General features: G+C 35.7%; 1 protein-coding gene across 1 annotated transcript; it reads left to right on the top strand.

Moving 5' to 3' along the window:
• Positions 1–1,965: 1,965 nt before the first annotated feature.
• LOC107190161 (metabotropic glutamate receptor 8-like) lies at positions 1,966–17,431 on the top strand. Its single transcript, XM_015578914.1, has 17 exons — positions 1,966–2,025; positions 2,112–2,280; positions 2,616–2,831; positions 3,477–3,608; positions 3,984–4,163; positions 4,242–4,411; positions 4,794–4,948; positions 5,173–5,328; positions 7,231–7,383; positions 7,845–8,000; positions 8,701–8,827; positions 9,346–9,457; positions 9,970–10,193; positions 12,521–12,801; positions 15,906–16,210; positions 16,659–16,787; positions 17,231–17,431. The coding sequence occupies exons 1-17, from the start codon at positions 2,009–2,011 to the stop codon at positions 17,429–17,431; spliced, it is 2,883 nt and encodes a 960-aa protein (XP_015434400.1). The 5' UTR covers positions 1,966–2,008.
• The last annotated feature ends 2,760 nt before the right edge of the window (positions 17,432–20,191 follow it).

Consider the following 20,191-nt stretch of genomic DNA (forward strand, 5'->3'; position numbering starts at 1 on the left):
TAGGGATTTCAGTTTACCCCGTGGTACCGGTGTCGCGTTCGTCGTTCTCCTCGATGTCGTGTCGTTTGTTGCTCGACGGGAAACACTTTCGTGAATGACACTGCTGCTATGTTGTTTCTCGCCGTTCAGTGACAAGGAACGAACAATAGAGCGAGAAAGATAGACTGAGTGAGAGAGTGAAGTGTTTCGTTGGGCAGGGAAAGTGGGGGAGAGAAAGAGAGTGAGAAAGAAAGAGTGATTGAGAGGGGGAGAGCGATTTACCACCAAGAAAAAGAACAGCTTTTCCTTCTTTCCCCGCCTTCCTAAAACGACAGGACATTGTCGTCAACGTCAGCAGCGACATCGGTATCCTGGACTATCAACGTACGTTCACGTCAAAAGAAAAGTCCATATTTCATAGTAGCTACCCATTCTACCCCTTTTTCCGTCTGTACTGACTGTGACTAAAATTCCCGGAATTTGTTGAACATGTACCTCGGGAATTATAGTAACGGATCAATCTGTCACGATGGAATATAGTAAATACTGCATGCACATCTTTTACCGCTTTTAGCTATTTCGTGTGGAAGAATTCAAACATTGATAAAATTGATCGAATTCATATATATTGCTATTTTGTTATCCAAACTCACTTTGTAAACTTGAATTAAGATATTGTCTATACTTTAGTCACCTCTGTCGAAAACACTTTGCGATTGTAATGGATCAATCGTGAAATCAATCTCCATTCGGTACTACCGAATAAATTGTGGTATTTTAATCGATCGGGGGTCTACTTCAGAGACGCAAACGTTGAAAGTCGCAATGTAACTTACCATTTCAAGTGCCGTTTGTTATGGCTTTCATTTAATGGCTAATTACTTTCACAAGTACGTTTTAACTGAGGCTCTCAATTAGAGGTAAAAGTACTCTTAATGTTTGTTTCATTTTTGTTAAATTCTGCAACGCTGTGGTAAATTGGCACCGCACTTAAGTGCTTGTCAATGATACGAGTGGTATTGAGTACTTAGTGTAGTTTTACAGTACACTTTTTATAACGAATATTTCTCTAAAAGAAACGGTGACGAAGTAGATTTATCAGATACTGAATGCAGTTCGCTGTAGTATAATGGAAACAACAGAATACCACATGCCCGCAACATTAGCTCGGGATACTTAACAGAATATACATATAAAATACACAACTGAAATGGTTAATGATTTTTCTTCCTAACTAAAAGTGTGATTCATTTGAAACTTATTAGTGGCAAAAAGTATCCTCCAAAAAACTCTCCAATACTTCGCAAATTAAGTAATACATTAAATAATAGTAAAATACAAACGGAGAGATCGTTCACATATTTCTACATCTAAAAAGAAGCATTTTTTGTTAATTCAGGAACGTAAAAAAATATTACATAAAAAACTCATTGGGCGAAGTTCCATTACTACCTTAAAATTCTATAAATTACGTAATTATTTTATAAATGCAGTGCGATAAGCTTCACTAATTGCTTTGAAATAGCAATGGAAAGCGAGTTAGTGCTCACTTGTAATTAATTAGAAATTTCGTAGGAGCTTGGAATTGAAATTTCATTATACAAGGTGTCTCAGCTAACTCGATCACCTCGAATTACGACTTAACGGTACACTTTATGAAAATTTTAAGGCGTGGAACTTAAATGACATCAAGGGGCACATCTTATAAGGTATGTGCTTTTTTTGTGGGTGGAGGCATTTCAGAGATTTCATGGTAATCTTAATTTTGTTTACCGGAAAGACCTATTTTTTGTACTATAGACCGATAAAGTATCAAATTCTGAGTAAAAATGTGTCAACCTTCATACGTCCTAAACTTAATAGTTAACGAGATACATTTAAAATCTGAATACACATAGCTTTGGAAAAAATGATTTATTCAGAAAAATATTTCTCCTTTCGACATTTTTGGAGCGAACATATTGTACATACTCAAGTTAGGTGAGACGACGTTTATAATCGTTAATTAGCAAACGAATGATATATCTTTATGGATATTGCAAATAAGTTAGTGTACAAATCTATTTATGCATGTACATTATTATTATGTATGTAATATAATACCGAGAAAAATATTATCTTATTTGTTTCAGTACTAGGAAACGTGTTAATATGACTCTGGAGAAAATTTTAATATGGATATCATACATTCTTATTGTAAGCGAATGTCACAATTGGAAAGGACACGACGAAGACGGTTCCAAGCTGATACGCATCAACGGCGACGTAATCCTTGGCGGAATTTTCCCAATGCATGAACAGGTATGTTTACATTAAATCCAATCCAGTTCGACATCGTTATACACGATCAATTTCATGCTATTTTATTCGTAGTTCCATTCCACAGCCGAATTCTATTGTATACCACTTCGGTCAATTTGATTCGAACCACTCATCCATTTTTTAAAGCTACAGAACTCTCAATAATGCCAATTTTACGTAATAAAAATTGATTGCCAATTTAGTCCATAGTTTACCTAAAAAATAATCGACTCGAAAATCAATTAGTATTTAATAAGAAAAATATTACTTAATTAAAATGAAAAATTCTATTATAGATGTATTTTATTCATAGATAGTTATATGTTTATTCATAGGTGTCAGGTTTCATTGGTCAGTCCCCATGTGGCGCAGTAAAAGAAGAAAAAGGAATGCAGCGTTTGGAAGCTATGCTGTACGTCTTGGATGAAATAAATGCGGACAATGATTTATTACCTAACACCACCTTGGGCGCCCTTATCCTTGACTCCTGTAGCAGCGATACTTACGCCCTAGATCAGAGCATGGAATTCGTCAGATCCTACATGAACCAAGTAAGTGAGTTTTCACTATTTAGAGCCGTTACGTACTGTCAACCAGTCGCCGGCGACTTGGTTGATGAAAGACCAAAAATCTGGCGATCAAACTAGGGGACTAGAAAGTTGTTAATATCGTCGGGACTGTCGAACAGAATGGATGTCGAGGAGATTGTAATAATTATAAAGTACCTTTAAAAAAAAAAAAAAAGACGAAAAGGAAATATTAGGTACATTTGTTATTGCAAGAACACCGTACAAAAGGAATGTTCACTGAATTTTTTAAAGACCTTAGAAAGTATGAAGATAAATTCTTCAATTTCGTGAGAATGTCGGTGAAATCCTTGGACAAGCTTTTGAGTGTAGTAAAACCATCAATAGCAGGCACGGATACGAATAGGAAGAAAAACTATTTGTTACTTTAAGGTAAGTTATAGATCGACCTACTACGCCACATCGATCCTAAGGAGGGAGGATCAGTTCAGCATTTTCAGTTGTCCTTTCCAAACGGAACACCTTGCATTCTTCGAGCAAATAGAGTTTATGTTCGAAAAACTAATTTTAGTTTTTTTAGTGATTACGTAGTAATTATTTAGTAGTTAGGATATGTGGTTATTATAAATATTGTAAATTAATTATTTGTTTTGCTTTATTTATTTTCAGGATATATCTGAATATAAATGTGAAAATGACAAGCCACCGACATATGCGCCACATAAGCCAGTGACTGGCGTCATAGGCGCTTCATTCAGCGTTGTTTCTATTATGGTGGCCAATATTTTGAGATTATTTAAGGTCAGTACTCCAAATGTATTAAAAACATAAATGGAAAACACATTGTCGGTTGAAATATTAATACATTAGCGAATTTTTAACAAATAATGATGCAATTCAAAAAGGATAAACAAGTTATACGAAGTGACTTAAATATCATTACTTATTAAGTAACATTTAGTTATCTTATAGTAATTAAAATTAAACAACTACATACGTATATTTAAGCAGAGTTAAACTTAATTAGTTCGTAATTGTATCCGCGACAGAAATGAGTAAAATTAAGAAACATTAAAAACTGCGTTATTTCAAAACGCCACCTACACTCATAGATTATTTCAAACAGAAGAGCTTCGAGTGTAATTCCAAAAAGAGTGATAATTACTTTGATCACAGATACCGCAAGTAAGCTATGCATCAACGAGCACTGAACTGTCGGATAAAAGTCGCTTCGAATATTTCAGTAGAGTGGTACCGCCAGATAATTTTCAAGCTCAGGCCATGGTGGAAATTATTCATCAACTGGGCTGGAAGTACGTTTCTACAGTTGCAGTTGAAGGTGATTACGGAGAGAAGGTGATTAAATTGATGTATTCCGGACTCTGGATGGTTCAACGAAGTCTGCTATGTATTCGAGGATTGTATACGTTTCAGGGAATTGCCAGTTTCATTTCATTGTCAATGGAATACAGTATCTGCGTAGCAGTTAGTGAAAAGATCCTAAGAAATGCGAAGAATGAAGACTTTGACAAAATCATTGATCGACTTAATTCGAAACACAATGCCAGAGGTGTTGTTCTGTTCGTCGATGAAGATAATATAAGGTAAATAATTATGTTATATATTTACCAGACATCCGGAATTGATCTCATATATCTAATATACATATTGACAAATTTTTCCATAAGTTTCACGAACAGACATGGATATGCGGATTTCTTTAGACAGTATCACATGAAATTCCCGCTTTATTAATCAAGACGGAAATGCTTTTTTTTTTAAAAGATATTTTCAATCAGTTGAAATATGAACAATGACGACTAAAATAGTTTTTTTAAAACAAAATATTATCTTATACATTACGTTTGTATAAAAATTGATATTTTTAGATTACATAATTTCTTCAAACCCTGAAACCATCGACTCTCATCAACATAATATAAAATTATTTACTTCTCTAAAAAAAATGAAATATGTTGTTTATAGGAAGCTTCTTGAAGCAACTGTCAGAGCCAATCGTACAGGCCATTTCATGTGGTTAGGGAGTGACTCATGGGGTGCAAAAGTGTATCCAGTGAGAGACCAAGAGTTCGCGGCAGAGGGTGCGATTACAATTTTACCGTATCGAACGAGTCTTCAAGGTATGTACCAAAGTATATATCAAAGATATTTCAAAAGGTCTTTTTGATTTCTGATTATTCTGTTAAAAACTTTACTAAAACTAACTGGTTGCAAAGAACAACGCCTACTTTTCTATACAATCATTTTTAGATTGTAATCAGTGATTATTAATCACAAGCCGCCATAGGTCCAAAAAACCTTTTTTCATTAATATTAATACTTCACTGTAAATTTGAACTTTTAGATTTCGACAGCTATTATTTAAATCTTCGCCCTAGAGTGGACGATGAGTGCGATGGTCAAACTGAAAGTAATGTACCGCACAAACAGTTTCCCGGGAAAATAGTGAATTGTCGAAACGTTTGGTTCCGTGAATTTTGGTCCCAACACCACAAATGCAGTTAATTGTTTGTTATATAATTTCACTGAATTATTCCTGCGATTAAGTGGCCATAGCTTCAAGAAAGAAGCAATATAAACATGTATCAAACAATTAACCATTTAAGACCAATTCCTTCATTATGATAGACTACATTCCAGTGAATTTAATTGATCGCTCGGAACGCACCTCGATGTATTTCTCACACACGTGCGCGTACTCCACTCTGTCACCTAACAAGACATTTAACTCGCATATTCACTAAAAGAGCGGTGTATATAATATTATTTTAATAAAATCCTTCAATAATACTCAATCCCTTTTGTAAATAAACTTTTTTGATATTTTTAAAAATAACTGAGATAGCGGAATCCACGCAAAATGCTTCCGATTGATCGAACGCATCCAGACGCAGCAGAACTTTCAACCCCTTCGCTACAATGGAACTAGTAAAAAAGTGCTACCGCTGCATAGTGGTCCGGATATTATGAACTTATATCTATAAATTATGTTTTGATATGCTTGCGAGTTGTTATAAGTCACCTACACTTTGTCCAACTTTAGAATAACCTCACATTCGGATCAGTTTCCGATCGACTAATAATTAACGGTATAGGCCAATGATAGTTTGACTCTGATAGATAACATACTGATAACAGATCTCCGTGTATGACCGGATGCAGGTGTTTTACGTCGCTATAGCACTGACTACCAGGACTTTTTTTTTGGACATAAGTGCTCCACGCGACGCACAGTAGCGAATTCCCCTGAAAAGCTGGCCAAAAGTCAAAACACAAAGTTTTTAATTCGCCACATCTGATTAGTGTAGTTAGTCTATAACATTTCCGAGTATAATTTATTCTTAATTTAAACATTTTAACTGCAGACCTTTTTATGTTATGTCAGCTCAAAGTTGACAATTGAAATTTAAGGAGCTATTTTGCGATTTATTTTCATATTATCCAGTTTATCCATCAAAGTAGGTAGTATACAGGGTGTAACAAAAGTGTTGTAGGTCCCTGAAATGGGTGACTCGTGAGGTTATTTGGAACAAATTTTTCCTTAGCAAAAATGTTATCCGAGGCTTTGTTAACGAGAATATTAACGAATAACCCCGACCAATCCGAGGGCGAGTCTGCCAACCGAGCTCTCGCGGGACCGGTAACGATCCTTATTTAAATCCATTTGAAAATTGGTGGAAGATAATTGGGGATGTTATTGCAAAAATGAATTCATGGAATAAAACGGAATTAAAAGAAAGTATTCAAAGAGTGTGGTTTGAAAAACTTCTTTGTAAACGATTGAAAAGTTAATTAATACCCTGCTTAAAAGGTGCAAAGTTGTGATAAAAGCCAACGGAGAAAATACGAAGTACAGAGAATCCTCGTTGAGTGTGCGAAGACTCCTCAGCACTGACTGTTCTGATTTCACAACCACAACCACTACTGTATTAATATCATTATTTATTGATCATTAGTTTATTCCATATTTTTTATTATGTTATTGTACTCAGAAACTTTGTTAAAAAAATCTATTTGGATACTGTTTAGCTTGCTTTGAAGGTTAAGGATTATAGACGAAAATTTTACTCCTTGGATACCGATGTAAATAAAATCGAACGAAAAGGTGAAAAAGTAGAAGGTGCAAGATGTAATTTACTCATCCTGTGATCAAGTTTTGATGAATATTAACAAAGTTATGGAAGAATAATTTTTTCCAGTTGTATATAATATACATATATAAATGTACATGTTAAATAATGTTAAAAAATATGTATATACATACGTGTAACGTTATACTAATGATTGTATAATTATTTGGCTAATACATCACAAAATTTTTAATATTTTTAATGATTCTAAGTCTAATCAGGACAACAAATTAAATATTTAACGTTAAACAATTATATTTTTATCTTTTCAGAGTCATATTATGATAAAATACTTCAACAATTTGCCTTAGAATTGGAAATATTACTTTTGGCCAGCTTTTCTGGGAAATTCGCCACTGTGCGACGGGCCTTTTGTCCGGTACGTGATATGACGACAATTAGCGATGAATCAATGGTTCGATGGTGTATGTACAATTTCTCAAAAAACAGTGGAAGTGGGAAGTTTGAACGCCCTGATGACATACCACGGTATAGCGCTGACATTGCCTTCACTGATACTATGCAACTTGAGTACACGACCATGTCCAGGCTGTCGCGACGGAATTTATTGTGTCAGAAGTTTTTCTATCACGGGTGGGACGTAACACATTATTAAAGAAGTTTTTTGAAATTATACGAAAACTGCATCACGCATTTGTATTCAGTGTTTTCTAAAATGGAATGCCAGTTATCATCCGCAGGATCGGTGCGATGGTCTGACTGCTATACGTCCAAAGGCGTTAGCAAAATTGTAGCCGACTATGGCACGCGCTGTTACGAATTAAATTATAAGTTAAGGGGTTAACAAAAATTTGCATATTTCGATCAAGTTGTATTATTTTTTCCAAAGAACAAATACTAAAGTTTCACGTTGAATTATGTTTAGTTGACGCAATATATGCGATGGCACATGGCGTACATAATTTAATTGAAGAAGAGTGTGTAAATAACGTTGGAACAACACATTATTTGTGTGAAAAACTTCGTCCAGCACCTGACGGCCAACAGCTTCTTCAACACATTCGAAATGTCAGCTTCATTGGTAATTACTTATCACGTTATTAATCTGATTATAATTTATGTTATGAAATGAAAAATTTACGTGATTCTGATGTTTTATTGACAATTTTTACACGCCTACATGAAATCACGTTTAACAACTACTGTTTGCATATCGACTTTCGACACTTCCCCGTATTTAATTACGCAAAACGCGAAAAAATTAGTGATACAAACAAAAATTGTTTGATTACGTTTGACTTTAGTCTCATTTTTATCGGACACCTTCGCCAAAACATCGGTAAAAGTGTTATGAATGTGTAATGGATAATACAAAAGTTCCTATTTTTTGTTACTGATAGAAATATTGTAACAATTTTTTCCTGCAGTATGTAACAAAAATAAGTAAAAATTTTCAGCCATCTGGATATGACGTTTTGCCCCTTGAAATTTAACACATTTAGGCGCACGTTCCTACCAAACGCAAGATCTCCGAGCAGCCAAACTAACGGTTTTGTGATTCGTGACAAACCAATTCTAGTGGATGACTAATTTTTGTTAAATATTCCAGTATTCTGTTTATAATAATTCTCGACAATGTGATATACACATATCGGTTCAAAATAGCATTAACTCAACAGAGCACAAAAATTGTTAGTATCAGAAAATAGGGAATTACATTGTGGTGTTATGAAAGATTTACAGAAGACTCATTTGCCTTATTTTATGCAAATGTCATTTAGGTCGCCAGGGTACAGAAATCAAATTTAAAGCTGATGGCGATGCTTATGGATTTTATAGTATATATCAATATCAGAGAAATGAAGACGGTCGTTTCGATTATGTCCTTATTGGTACGTGGAAAGAAGAGTAAGTAAGTTTCAATACCCTCAAATTATACAGGATGTCAGGATATACACAGACAACATTTTCGCTAAGGACAAAGTTGTTTCAAATCATCCCAGGAATTCCACATTTCTGGGAGTCGTCATATTTTGACGCTGTTTAAATATCAAATAAATAAGGTAGTCAGTTACTCGACTGAGTCGGAGAATGTAAAACTCATTGTTTTGCGCCTGTATTCTTGTTATTAGTACTAAAATTAATCACAACAAATTCAATATATTACATTGTGCTTGGTTCTCTGTGACCACTTGTACCTTCTTGACTACTCGATCGTCTACGTGAGCTATACGCGTAATATTTTTATGTATATAACAACAATACATACGTTTCATCTGTTTCGCATTAAAATAGTAAAATCGCGTTTAACTATAGTTAATTGTTAACATGGTACTTTTATATGTATAAAAAAGTGACGACAACTGTCTTCTCTCTACTTTATTTTAAATCCATAATTTCTTCTGAATTTGAAATATCTTATTTAGATTGACACTTGATATCAACATTACGAGATGGGCAACAGGAGCTGGCGACTTGCACATTCCCCGAAGTCTATGCAGTGATAATTGTCCATTAGGCCATGTCCGTAATTTTCAGGTAAGTAACAAGGTCAAGTAATGATCTTTGTATTATAAGTGTAAAGTATCTTTACGAAGAAAAATCGAATGAGTTATCAATAATATAACGATGCGTTGTCACAATACGTTGCTACACGTCTCTGATTCACATAATATTGCTTATTTTGTAGTTATAAATGTTTCGTAGTAGTATTCATTCGTCAACTCAGATTTACTCGCTCAATATACATCGTATAGCAATAAAATTTAAGATGGTTACATACTACGCTATTGCCCAAGTTTTTTTTTATACAGAGGGGATCATTATACGCTCTACATAGTTTTTCCGTAGGTGCACTGGTAAGCTAGATTTGAAGGTCAACTTGATTTTTTTTTTAAATGGAATACAATACTTCTATATTTCTAAAGTGAATCCAATATGGATGGACATATACTTATGAGTGGCAGATTGTGTACAATTAATATACATATAAGAATTTTGAGGATTATATACATAATTAATACTTATAAAACCAAACATAAAATTTTCAGGAAGCCTGTTGTTGGAGTTGTGTAGCATGTCGAGAAGACTCTTATGTTTTCAATGACACTTGTCGCAGTTGTGGTCCAGGCTATGCTCCAGATGAAACAATGACAAATTGCATGAAGCTTACTGCCGAAGTCATTCCGTGGACCAGTCCATGGGCATTAGTGCCATTAATATTCGCCACCATCGGCATACTTAGCACATTGTTCACTACGGTGGTCTTTATTCGGTGCGTTTCCATTATGAACTACAGTAAAACATCACGAACATTCAGTAAAACGACACCTTAAATTTTTCGTTAATGTTCAATGGAGTCTGAGTGACTCCTCTTCTTGAGAACTACCTTTAATATTTTTACAGAATCAACTGTTGTATGGAAACATCCCTATATCAGGGAACATACCAAACTGATCATCACTGATTTTGATGCAACTTCTAACTTCGTTGGAAAGTAGTTCTTACGAAAATATTGAATACGAATCTTTTTTTTAGCTGTCTTTCCTCGTCTTTTTCGGATAACACTCTCCTACTTTTCAATTTCTGAGAGGCATGCCCCCTCTGTTCGTCTTTTCGGGTAACATTCTCCCACTTTTCGATTTCTGGGAGACGTGCCCCTCTGAAACGTACTTTATCCCTAAATATCTCAAAACCCATTTCTTCGATTTTTTTCATTTTTACATATGTTAATTATATTAATTTCAATAGTAAACTGCAGAATTTTCAGAGTGGGATCGCAATGGGTTTGGAAGATATAAGCATTTTAACGATCAGACTAATTCTTACACTACATTCTTCTTTAAAATGTTGGAAATGATCATCACCGTGTGTATGTGGCGTTATAGTTATAGCCAATGAGAAATGTATACAGGGTGTCCCAAAATAACTTCGACTACCGGAAATCGCTTCACGAATGTACCATTTCAGGGACCTGCAACATTTTTGTTGCACCCTATATATCACTAAAGACTACAACATATCCAAGTGTCAACAAAATCGGAAATGTTACTCGAAAAAGTGTCCGTTTTCGCGTGAAATGCCCTTTTGACCGTTAAAAAAATACGTGTCTAATATTTTCATGACATCTACTTTCTAACGAAATTTCACCAAAATCGGTAATTGTCACTTCGGTATGTTCCTTTGTTAATCGTTATTCGACACCACTCGTACTTTACGTATATGTAGTTAGAAACAAATAAATGTTTTGTAGTTGAAGTTTGTTTCAAATTACCGGCAATTACTAACTTCTTAATTTGATATTCAAAACTACAATTTAAATATAATTTAAAATCTTCTGTGCTAAAATTTATTTCCTGTGTACAGGCACAGACGAGATATAAGAGTAGACTTTTGATCCAATGTATTTTTTCGGCCCACATTTTTAGGGCGACGTCGCCCCATTACTATTTTAGTGTCACTACCCACCGCAAATTCAATGTTCTCATAACGTAAAGGTCGCTAAAATCACAGGGTTTTTAAGGTGTCGATACTATAGTTTAGGTGAGCCACCAACTCCCGTAAGATGAGAAGTCTATTCTTATATCTCGTTGGTGGTACAGGGCTGGATTAACCATTATGCAAAATAAGCACGTGCTTAGGGCATCAAGAGAAGGGGGGCACCACAGAAATTTTCCATTGTTTCGTTTTCTATGGACCATATGGTTCAAATTTGCGAATGATGCCCACAATAAATGAAAAAATTGCCACTATATGGTTCGGTGGCCCGACATCACTTGATGCCGTTTCTTGCAGACTCTTTCTAGTTCAGTCAAATTAGGATTGTTCTGCGGAATAATTCCCATCAAGCTGCATTTTAGTATGGACTTTTATTTCGTTGTTTTAAACAAAATGTGATTTTAAACAATGTCCGGATTTGACTAGACCCGTGCTACAGTGATTCCTCGATGAATGCGACACGAGTAACGGCGTTATTCCCACCACTGGAGGGTCCCCTTTTGGAACCAATCAAAACAGAGTAAACAGAAGTTAAACGGAGGCTCAGCTTCGGTCAAAAAAAAATTTATGAGGGGATGAAAACCTTTCTGCCTTGCCATGAGTGCTTCGAAGCGGACCCGAGTACGTCGCACTCATGGAGACATTACTGTATTATGTAATACATTGTATTCTGAACAGGCGTCAGGTTTCTGTTCTTCATATGTGGAGTTTTCGACCAAACTACAATTTTACCATATCTTTTTAAAAATATATGTATAATATCACCGACTAGTGATAATACATAAAAATAATCTGTTCTCCTGTTTTTAACAAATACGGGCTTAACAAAAGCTATGAGAAAGATATGATGGAATTAGAGTTTGACTGGAAACTTTTAGCAACCACAGTATGTATATGGGGGCACCAAAATCTTTTAAGTGCTTAGAGGCTCTGAAGGTTTTAATCCGGCCCTGCCTGGGTGCATCAATCCATTCGTTATTTTCTTTCGAAACTAAAATACAAAATTTGTACGCATGTTGAAATCATCTGTGTTTTTTGTTTAAAAGTCGTAGAATACTCGCGATTAAAATAACTTAATTGATTCTGTCTGAAATTCTATTTCAGTTTTAACCGCACTCCTGTAATTATGGCATCAGGACGTGAATTATGTTACGTATTGTTAGTAGGAATTCTATCTTGCTACGGTATGAGTTTTGTCATATTAAGTAAACCAACCACATGGAATTGTACGTATCTGAGAATCGGTTTGGGTCTTTGTTTAAGCATTTGCTATAGCGCGATATTGACTAAAACAAATCGAATATCACGTATCTTCAATCAGGAAACAAAGAGTATAAGGAGACCTCCTTACACATCCCCGAAGAGTCAAGTTGTGATTGCAATCGGTGAGTTTATAATTTTCAAAGGCATTCATAGATATGACTACTGTATTGCACACTTTTGCATAATTATTTCGAAAAATATTTGCCTTTTAATTAAATGTTCGATATTAAAATTGTTCTTAAAATCAACATTCGCTCGTAAATAATAGTTAATGTAACTGTTGGCAGAAATATGCATGTAATAAATACACATGCATTTGTACAAGTAGTATACAAAAGTATCGTTTTACAGCAGTTTCTTGCAATATACATATTATGTAGTAATAATTACTGTGCTAGTATTTATTAAAGTTTTAATAATCAATATGGGTAAATTGTTTTAATAAACATCGATCTGTACGTAACAAATGAATTATTCTTATACACTGATATATTAATACGAAACACTCCCTGCACATCGAGACATTCTTTAAAAATCTCGTATCTATAGAAAATGTTACATTCTCCTACTTTTACACACCACTATTTAAAAATTATTTATGAACACTCAAAATTTTGGTAAATATTGAACCTCTAAAAATACATTAAAATGTTTTCAATAATACAACAAAATTTGATTTCATCTTGAATACGTGGGAAATTAAGATTTCGTTATTGTTTCAAAAATGCTGGTGCGTGCGAGACGCACTCGTTTTTCTAAAACAACGGCAAGATTTTGCAACACACTTATACATCACACCAGGCACACGCGCATGCATCCTGTCGCCAACATGCCTTGCTGCCTTTACATATGTACATTTAACAGTCCCGTTTAATGCATCCTTATTACCACTATTTTATTCAGATAGTTGCAAGCCTATATTGGAACACAAAAATAATATTTTACCTTATAAATAATGTTGTCATTACACCTGCGATCATTGGTTCAGACGGTAAGTATGCAAACTCAAACACATTATTGTTTAAGGCATCCCTGATGCAGTGATACCGCAAGTCTATGTGTTTAGATCTCGCATGAAAAACATTGTTGTTCGCAAACAGCTTTGCACTCCGGTGATCGTTATACAAACTAATGTTCAATTTTATATTCAATTCTAATAATAAATTTCTCAAAAACAGTATTTCTTTAGTTGATTCTGATATTTCCATATAGAGTGTAACAAAAGTGTTGTAGATCCCTGGAATGGGTAACTCGTGTGGTGATTTAGAACAAATTTTTCCTTAGTAAAGATGTTATCCGAGGCTTTGTTAACGAGACATTAACGAAAAATCTCGACCAATCAGAGCGTGAGTCTGCCGGCCGAGTACCCGCGGTAGCGTTGAAGTTCCATCTTCAGGAAGCACCTCCGACGAACTCAGGACGCCGTCTCGGTAACTCAGTGACGAATGCGCCAATCTGGCATACCGGGCCCTCTTCTCTTCGACTATTTTGCACAATTTACGAAGAAAACCCGATTTCCCCAGTGTGGTAACAGTGAATGCTCGTAAGCCGTTGCACTCCCCATTGAACTCCGTACGTATACGAGCGGATCAAGTCTGCGTTTACCAGTCTGCTAGAGTCCTCACCCTGACAGTCTGCCATCTCGCGCCTTTACTAACTGATATCCTTCTCAATCATTGACTCTTCACTTCAGAATCATTCCTCCAAATTCCGAAATTTCGTCCCAGCGCCTCATGACACTGCTGCAATACTCCTTCAACCTTCTTTCATCGTCAGGAAAATAACCCTTTGACCTCCAGAGAATCCTAAATATTCCATAGGTACTTCGTAATGGGGAGATCGCAGAAACTTCCCAGCAGCTGCATTAATTTCCTTTAATCTTCTCTTCTAGCAAATCTTGCATCAAAATTGTAGCCAGAACTTTATAACAGGCGTTGAAGAAAATTTGGCTTTGCAGATTTGGCTGACTGGGCTGTTAGATTAATATAATCGTCAAACAAATTTATATATTAAATAACTAAATATCAGCCACTGCTTTCGATGTAAATGAATATTTATTGTTCTTATATCTTACTTCATAACTTTACACGTGCGTGCGAAACGTACTTGCTTTTCTAATACAAGCGCTAGATTTTGCAACACGCTCATACATCACATTAGACACACACACACGCATCCTGCCTTTACATAACAGTCGTATACATAGATCCGGAAACTTCCGTTGTGGAAAAAATTCGCCATTCGCCTACTATAGCATCCTCGCTTCGTTGCAAATTTTTAATGACCACTCTTCTCTACTTCAAGGGATCAGCCCCACCACGAGAGTTGCCAAACCTGTGTATACGATCGTGCTTTACATACATTTAACACGTACAAAGTTACAAGAAATAAAACTTACAAGGGAACATACTGGCCTGCACATGTCGATTTTAATAAAACTTATATGGGAAGTAGTTCTCCGAAAAATATATTATATGTATTTTTTTATCGGCCACCGTCCATGTTAATGGGTGATAACAGCTTACAATGTTGAGGGATGAAAATATATTTTTTGGAATATCTCGAAAACTAGAAGAAGTAGGAAAAAGTTTTTTGTTCTAAAATTGTATCTTTTTAAGTGGGGAATTTAGTCCGATATGAAAATATTGGATTAAATTAATTGTTTAAATAATATATAAAAAATTTGTATTTTTTATTGAATTTTTTTATGTGACTAAACATGTTTAATTTTCTTGTATTAAAATATACATATCATATATTTTTAGGAGTTCTATTTCCCATATGAGTTTCATTAAAATCGGTATGTGCGGACTCGGTATGTTCACTTCGTAAATAGTTCTAATTTATTACCTCTAATTATAACTTATGTAAAGACCCGAAAATATGACATTGAGAAGGCAAAGCGAAATTTTTATGCCGGAATAATTGTTTAAATAGAGTATAATTAAAGTTATTACTTATTATTTGTGAAACTAATTAAGGTTTTGTATAATAAACTTAAATGATCAGTTTCTTATTTAATTGGTTTAATAAAAAAGTTTGCATTATCTACATAAATTAATATGAACTTATACTCGATTTTGTCTAAATCTAACTCTTTAAATGTAGATTTGAACGTACAGACGTAAAGTTTTTGTAATTTTATCATAAAAGCTTTACTAATTGTAAGATTCTTTATTAATGCTTCAATCTTGATATCTTGATTATGTAATTCCCGTTTTTATAGGGATCACTGCATTGCAACTAATTGGTGCTATCGCGTGGCTAATTATCGAACCACCGGACACTACGGAAATTCATCCTTATCCACTATCAGCAGTACTTACATGCCGTGTATCGACATTCTCTCTGATGATGTCCCTCGTGTATAACATGTTCCTAATACTCATGTGCACTTTATATGCATTCAAAACACGGAAGATACCGGAGAATTTCAACGAAGCAAAATACATTGGTTTTACAATGTACTCGACGTGCATCGTATGGTTAGCTTTTGTGCCCATCTACTTTGGTTCGAACAATGATTACAAGGTCTGTATCTATAAGCTACAGACAAATCTTTTTGAGGTAGCTTACGTTGATGTACGTACAACATATGTACATAGAGAATATTAATTCAGCGGGACTCATAGTTCTGGCTAGCTAGATAACGAAAATTAGGTATACAGGGAAATATTTTGAGATCAGCGATTGTTTTAAAATAAAGCAGTGTATAAAAATTAATGGTCACGGCTGCAAAGGGTGCATCTACACCCTTGGATCGGTAGATATTTGTAAAAGAAAAACAAATTATTAACAAAATCACCAGAAGTGATGAAAACATGTATGTTAAAACAGTTACTCTCCAAAACAACTTCTTTTCTCGATAAGCTTAAACCAGCAAATGCAAATTCATACGAGATATTATATAAAAACGATGAGGTTTTCTGATTATATGAGTCAAATTTAATGTAAAAAATATATAAAATTAATCTTGCAGGTACAGATAGCAAGCATGTGTATGTGCATCAACATCTCCGCATCAGTAGCTCTTGGTTGCCTTTTCACGCCAAAAGTTCATCTGGTACTCTTTCAACCATACAAAAATGTTCGACCTGGACAATCTAATGTAAGTAGAAATCCTTATTGACTGTAAATAAAACACTACTGTAATGGGACAAATTTTTTAATTATTGAAACTTATTGATGCTAAACGATCTAATTAACTGTAAACAGTCAGTTAAGTAAACTGAAACAAAACATTCGAAAATATAATAGTAGTAAGGAAATTTTTCATTGCATTCCTACTTAATTAAGACACAAATACCCCAAATAAAACTACCTAATACCCCCAAATAGGGGACACCCTGTATATTTTTTAAAAAATATGTTGAAATTACAGTTTTCCTGGAAACTTTTGGCAGTCACTGTATACACAATATATATATATAAATTTTCACACGAAAATGCAATTTTCATGAAGATATCATCAGTACGCTCTTGTGCGACGAATTATAGGTACATATTTGTTTGTATTTTTATGTGCAGGGAGAACTATAATATTTGTTTCAGACGGCTGCATTGCAAAGCAGTAATCGTGCAGCTTATAGCATGCGATTTTACGGTGGTCGCAGCCAAACGATGCAGAGCATGACCTCCTGTTCTCGTAGCAGCCCACCAGCAACACGTCGAAGCCAAGACGGAATAAAACATGCCAGCGGTGAGACACAAGCCCTGGCGAGCCCGTCCATCGAAGAGAGCACGGTTAGCTAGGTCTCTCTTACACACCTCCCTCTCTGTATAGAGTGTCAGGAGAGAAATCGTGAAATCTCGGTGGAGGTATATAACGTTGACGAAAAGGATGGCAAACTCTCAATAGTCCATGAAGTATCAGAATCAAGGGACAATTCCAACCCGTCGATTATCACCGATAATTGTCGGAATCGAAGCCGAAAATCGATTTCCAACGATTCTGAGCAGGTGATCAATGTGTTTCATTACATTTTTAGGAAAATAACACGAAATGTACAAGCTCTGACAATCAGTTTTTAATTAAATGATCTGACACAAGAAGGAATAGAAATGAATGGAGAATGTGACCCACAATTTTATACATATAGGAGTCAAAATCATTCTCTGAGTATAATTTAACCCGAGACAAATTGCGGCTTGAGATTTTTTCTCAGCCACTTCGATAATATAATCAATGAAATCTCATGAATATCATAGAGCCGATTCGCACACTCTGAGTATGGGAATTTTGCCTGTAAATTAGTAATAATAACAAAGATCAAAAATAGTGAAACAAGATAAATTATTCTTCACGGTCCATTACACCGAACGTTAGATTTTCTCATCATCTGAGTGTCGAAGTATATATACCTATAGGAAAAATTGTTATGGTATGAGATCTATTGATCAAACACTGAAAAGGGTAAGTAGAGAGTATTAAAAAATTAATGGTCATGGCTTCAGAGGATGAATCTGTTTATTTTCATTACAGTTTCCATTAAATTTGACTTCTCTGCTCACTATAATTTTTTAATAAACTGCCTTGTAAAGTACACTTATAATGTTTTTATCTTATTTTAGTCGTGGAAAATACTACTAAAGTCTGATTGGAAAAGAGGTGTGTAATGTCTAATATTCTAACCCTTTATAAAATTTTGAACAACATTATTGATTATCCTGAAGCGTTGTTTCTTCTCAGACTTTATGTACCATCTAGGAAATTTAGACAATACACTATCTTTTCACATTGAGACTGATCACACACTATACGGCCAATACAGTAGTATTAACCGTTACTGTATACTTTCCAACACCTATTGTTTCTGTATACCGGAATTACTTTTTTTCTTCTTTTTTTTCTGTAATCCTATCTGTACACCAAAGGGGTATTCTCTACCCGTGTAAATAAATAAATAAATAAATTTTACGAAGTAACCTTTCGTAACCAGCGTGGGATCAATTTTGCCTACTCTGGTATCTTTGAGCACCGTATTCCACCGTTACAAATTCGATTCTTTATCGAATTTTCGAGGTCAGTTTATGGGCGGGCGAGTCTGATTATTTTCATCGGGAATTTGAACAGCAACCAGGTCTTTATCAGACGATTGTTCCGCTGTACAGTCTCATTAGGAAACACCCTCGGTGTTAACCCTATATTCGACGGTCTTTACGGTACAACTTTGTCAGGGGGTGCATTCGCTGTCAGAACTTTATTTATCTAGACCTTTTTTTTTTATGAGACGTCGATTTGTACTGTTGCCGACGGCACAGGTCCAACTGGAATCGGCAAGCGTATTCTCTATCACGATTAGAACGCTGTTAGACGATGCTTCAAGTTCCAGATCCGAAGAGTGCTCGGAGGACAGCAACTCATCTATGAAGAGATGGCTACCTTTTTATCTCAAGTCGAAGCATACCTTAACTCCAGATCCTCGTCTCCACTAATGGACAATCCAACTGACCTAACCCTCGTTCCGCTCACCTCATTCGACATGGCGTTTGATTCCTAAAATGTGCGATGATTTTTGGCACAGATGGACGCACGAGTATCTGCATCACTCGCAGACTCTTCCAAAATGGCAGGCGGAACGCCACGACAACCGCAAAGGAGCACTGGTTCGACTGGTTGACGATCTTCTACCGCCCACCCGCTGATCCATGGAACGTGTTCTGGACGCTCATCGTGGCCAAGATGGCAAAGTCCGAGTGGTTACGCTGCAAACTGCCAAGGAGGTCGTTACTCGACCAATCGTCAAAAGCTGTCAACTACCAGTTCCAGCTCCACCAACGGAATCTTAGCTGATCCCCAAAATAATCCACTTTTGTTTTTTAAACTTGTTCTTTGACGGCGGGCAGTAACCAAATTCTAATGTTCTAAGGTTAGTCATGTCATGAGGTGTAAGAAGATCGAACCTGTGTCGACATCTGATTCATTTTGTTAATTTCGTTATGTTTGGGAGGGAAAACGCTCGCCTGGCTATAGTTAATTTTGAATATGTGACAATCACGCTCAGGTGTTTGCGCTTCTGTTTACTTCTCGCCTATAACGTCTCACTCTTCGCAACCGAACTTGAGGTGGATCGAGTAGCTGATTGGAAAGCGTAGGGGGTTCGGCGGGGGATCGCGAGAACCGTGTTACCAAGGCCCGCTCACGTACAGTCGAATTTTGTTTCGGTTTCTCTCGCGAACATGATCGCTCTGGCCGTTTGAAGAAACTCCGAAACCGTTCTTTTTCGAGAATTCCTTCACGACTAAATCTGGCACCTCAAATTAGTGTATGCTCGCCGATAGCATACTTTTGTCGGGAGCCGAAAAAAACCGGAACACCCTCCTATTTTCTCCCACATATCTTCTTTCTCCTTTCTCCATTTCTCTTCCCTCCTTCACCTCCTCCTCTTCTATAAATCCTCCGGACTTCCCACACTGCTACTACTGTCTCTAAATAACCTTCCCACGTTTGTGGACCTTCCCTTCTTCTTTCCCTCTTCTGCCACTCCTTTTTACCGACCTTGCTACTTTAGC

Source organism: Dufourea novaeangliae, unplaced genomic scaffold, assembly GCF_001272555.1.
Source record: "Dufourea novaeangliae isolate 0120121106 unplaced genomic scaffold, ASM127255v1 scaffold168, whole genome shotgun sequence".
NCBI classification, from domain to species: domain Eukaryota; kingdom Metazoa; phylum Arthropoda; class Insecta; order Hymenoptera; family Halictidae; genus Dufourea; species Dufourea novaeangliae.

Excerpts from the sequence above, each read along its gene's own strand:
- LOC107190161 (XM_015578914.1), top strand. Across the intron at positions 4,164-4,241 it reads AAGGTGATTACGGAGAGAAG|GGAATTGCCAGTTTCATTTC; the intron begins GTGATTAAATTG and ends TATACGTTTCAG. Across the intron at positions 7,384-7,844 it reads TGAATCAATGGTTCGATGGT|TTGACGCAATATATGCGATG; the intron begins GTATGTACAATT and ends AATTATGTTTAG.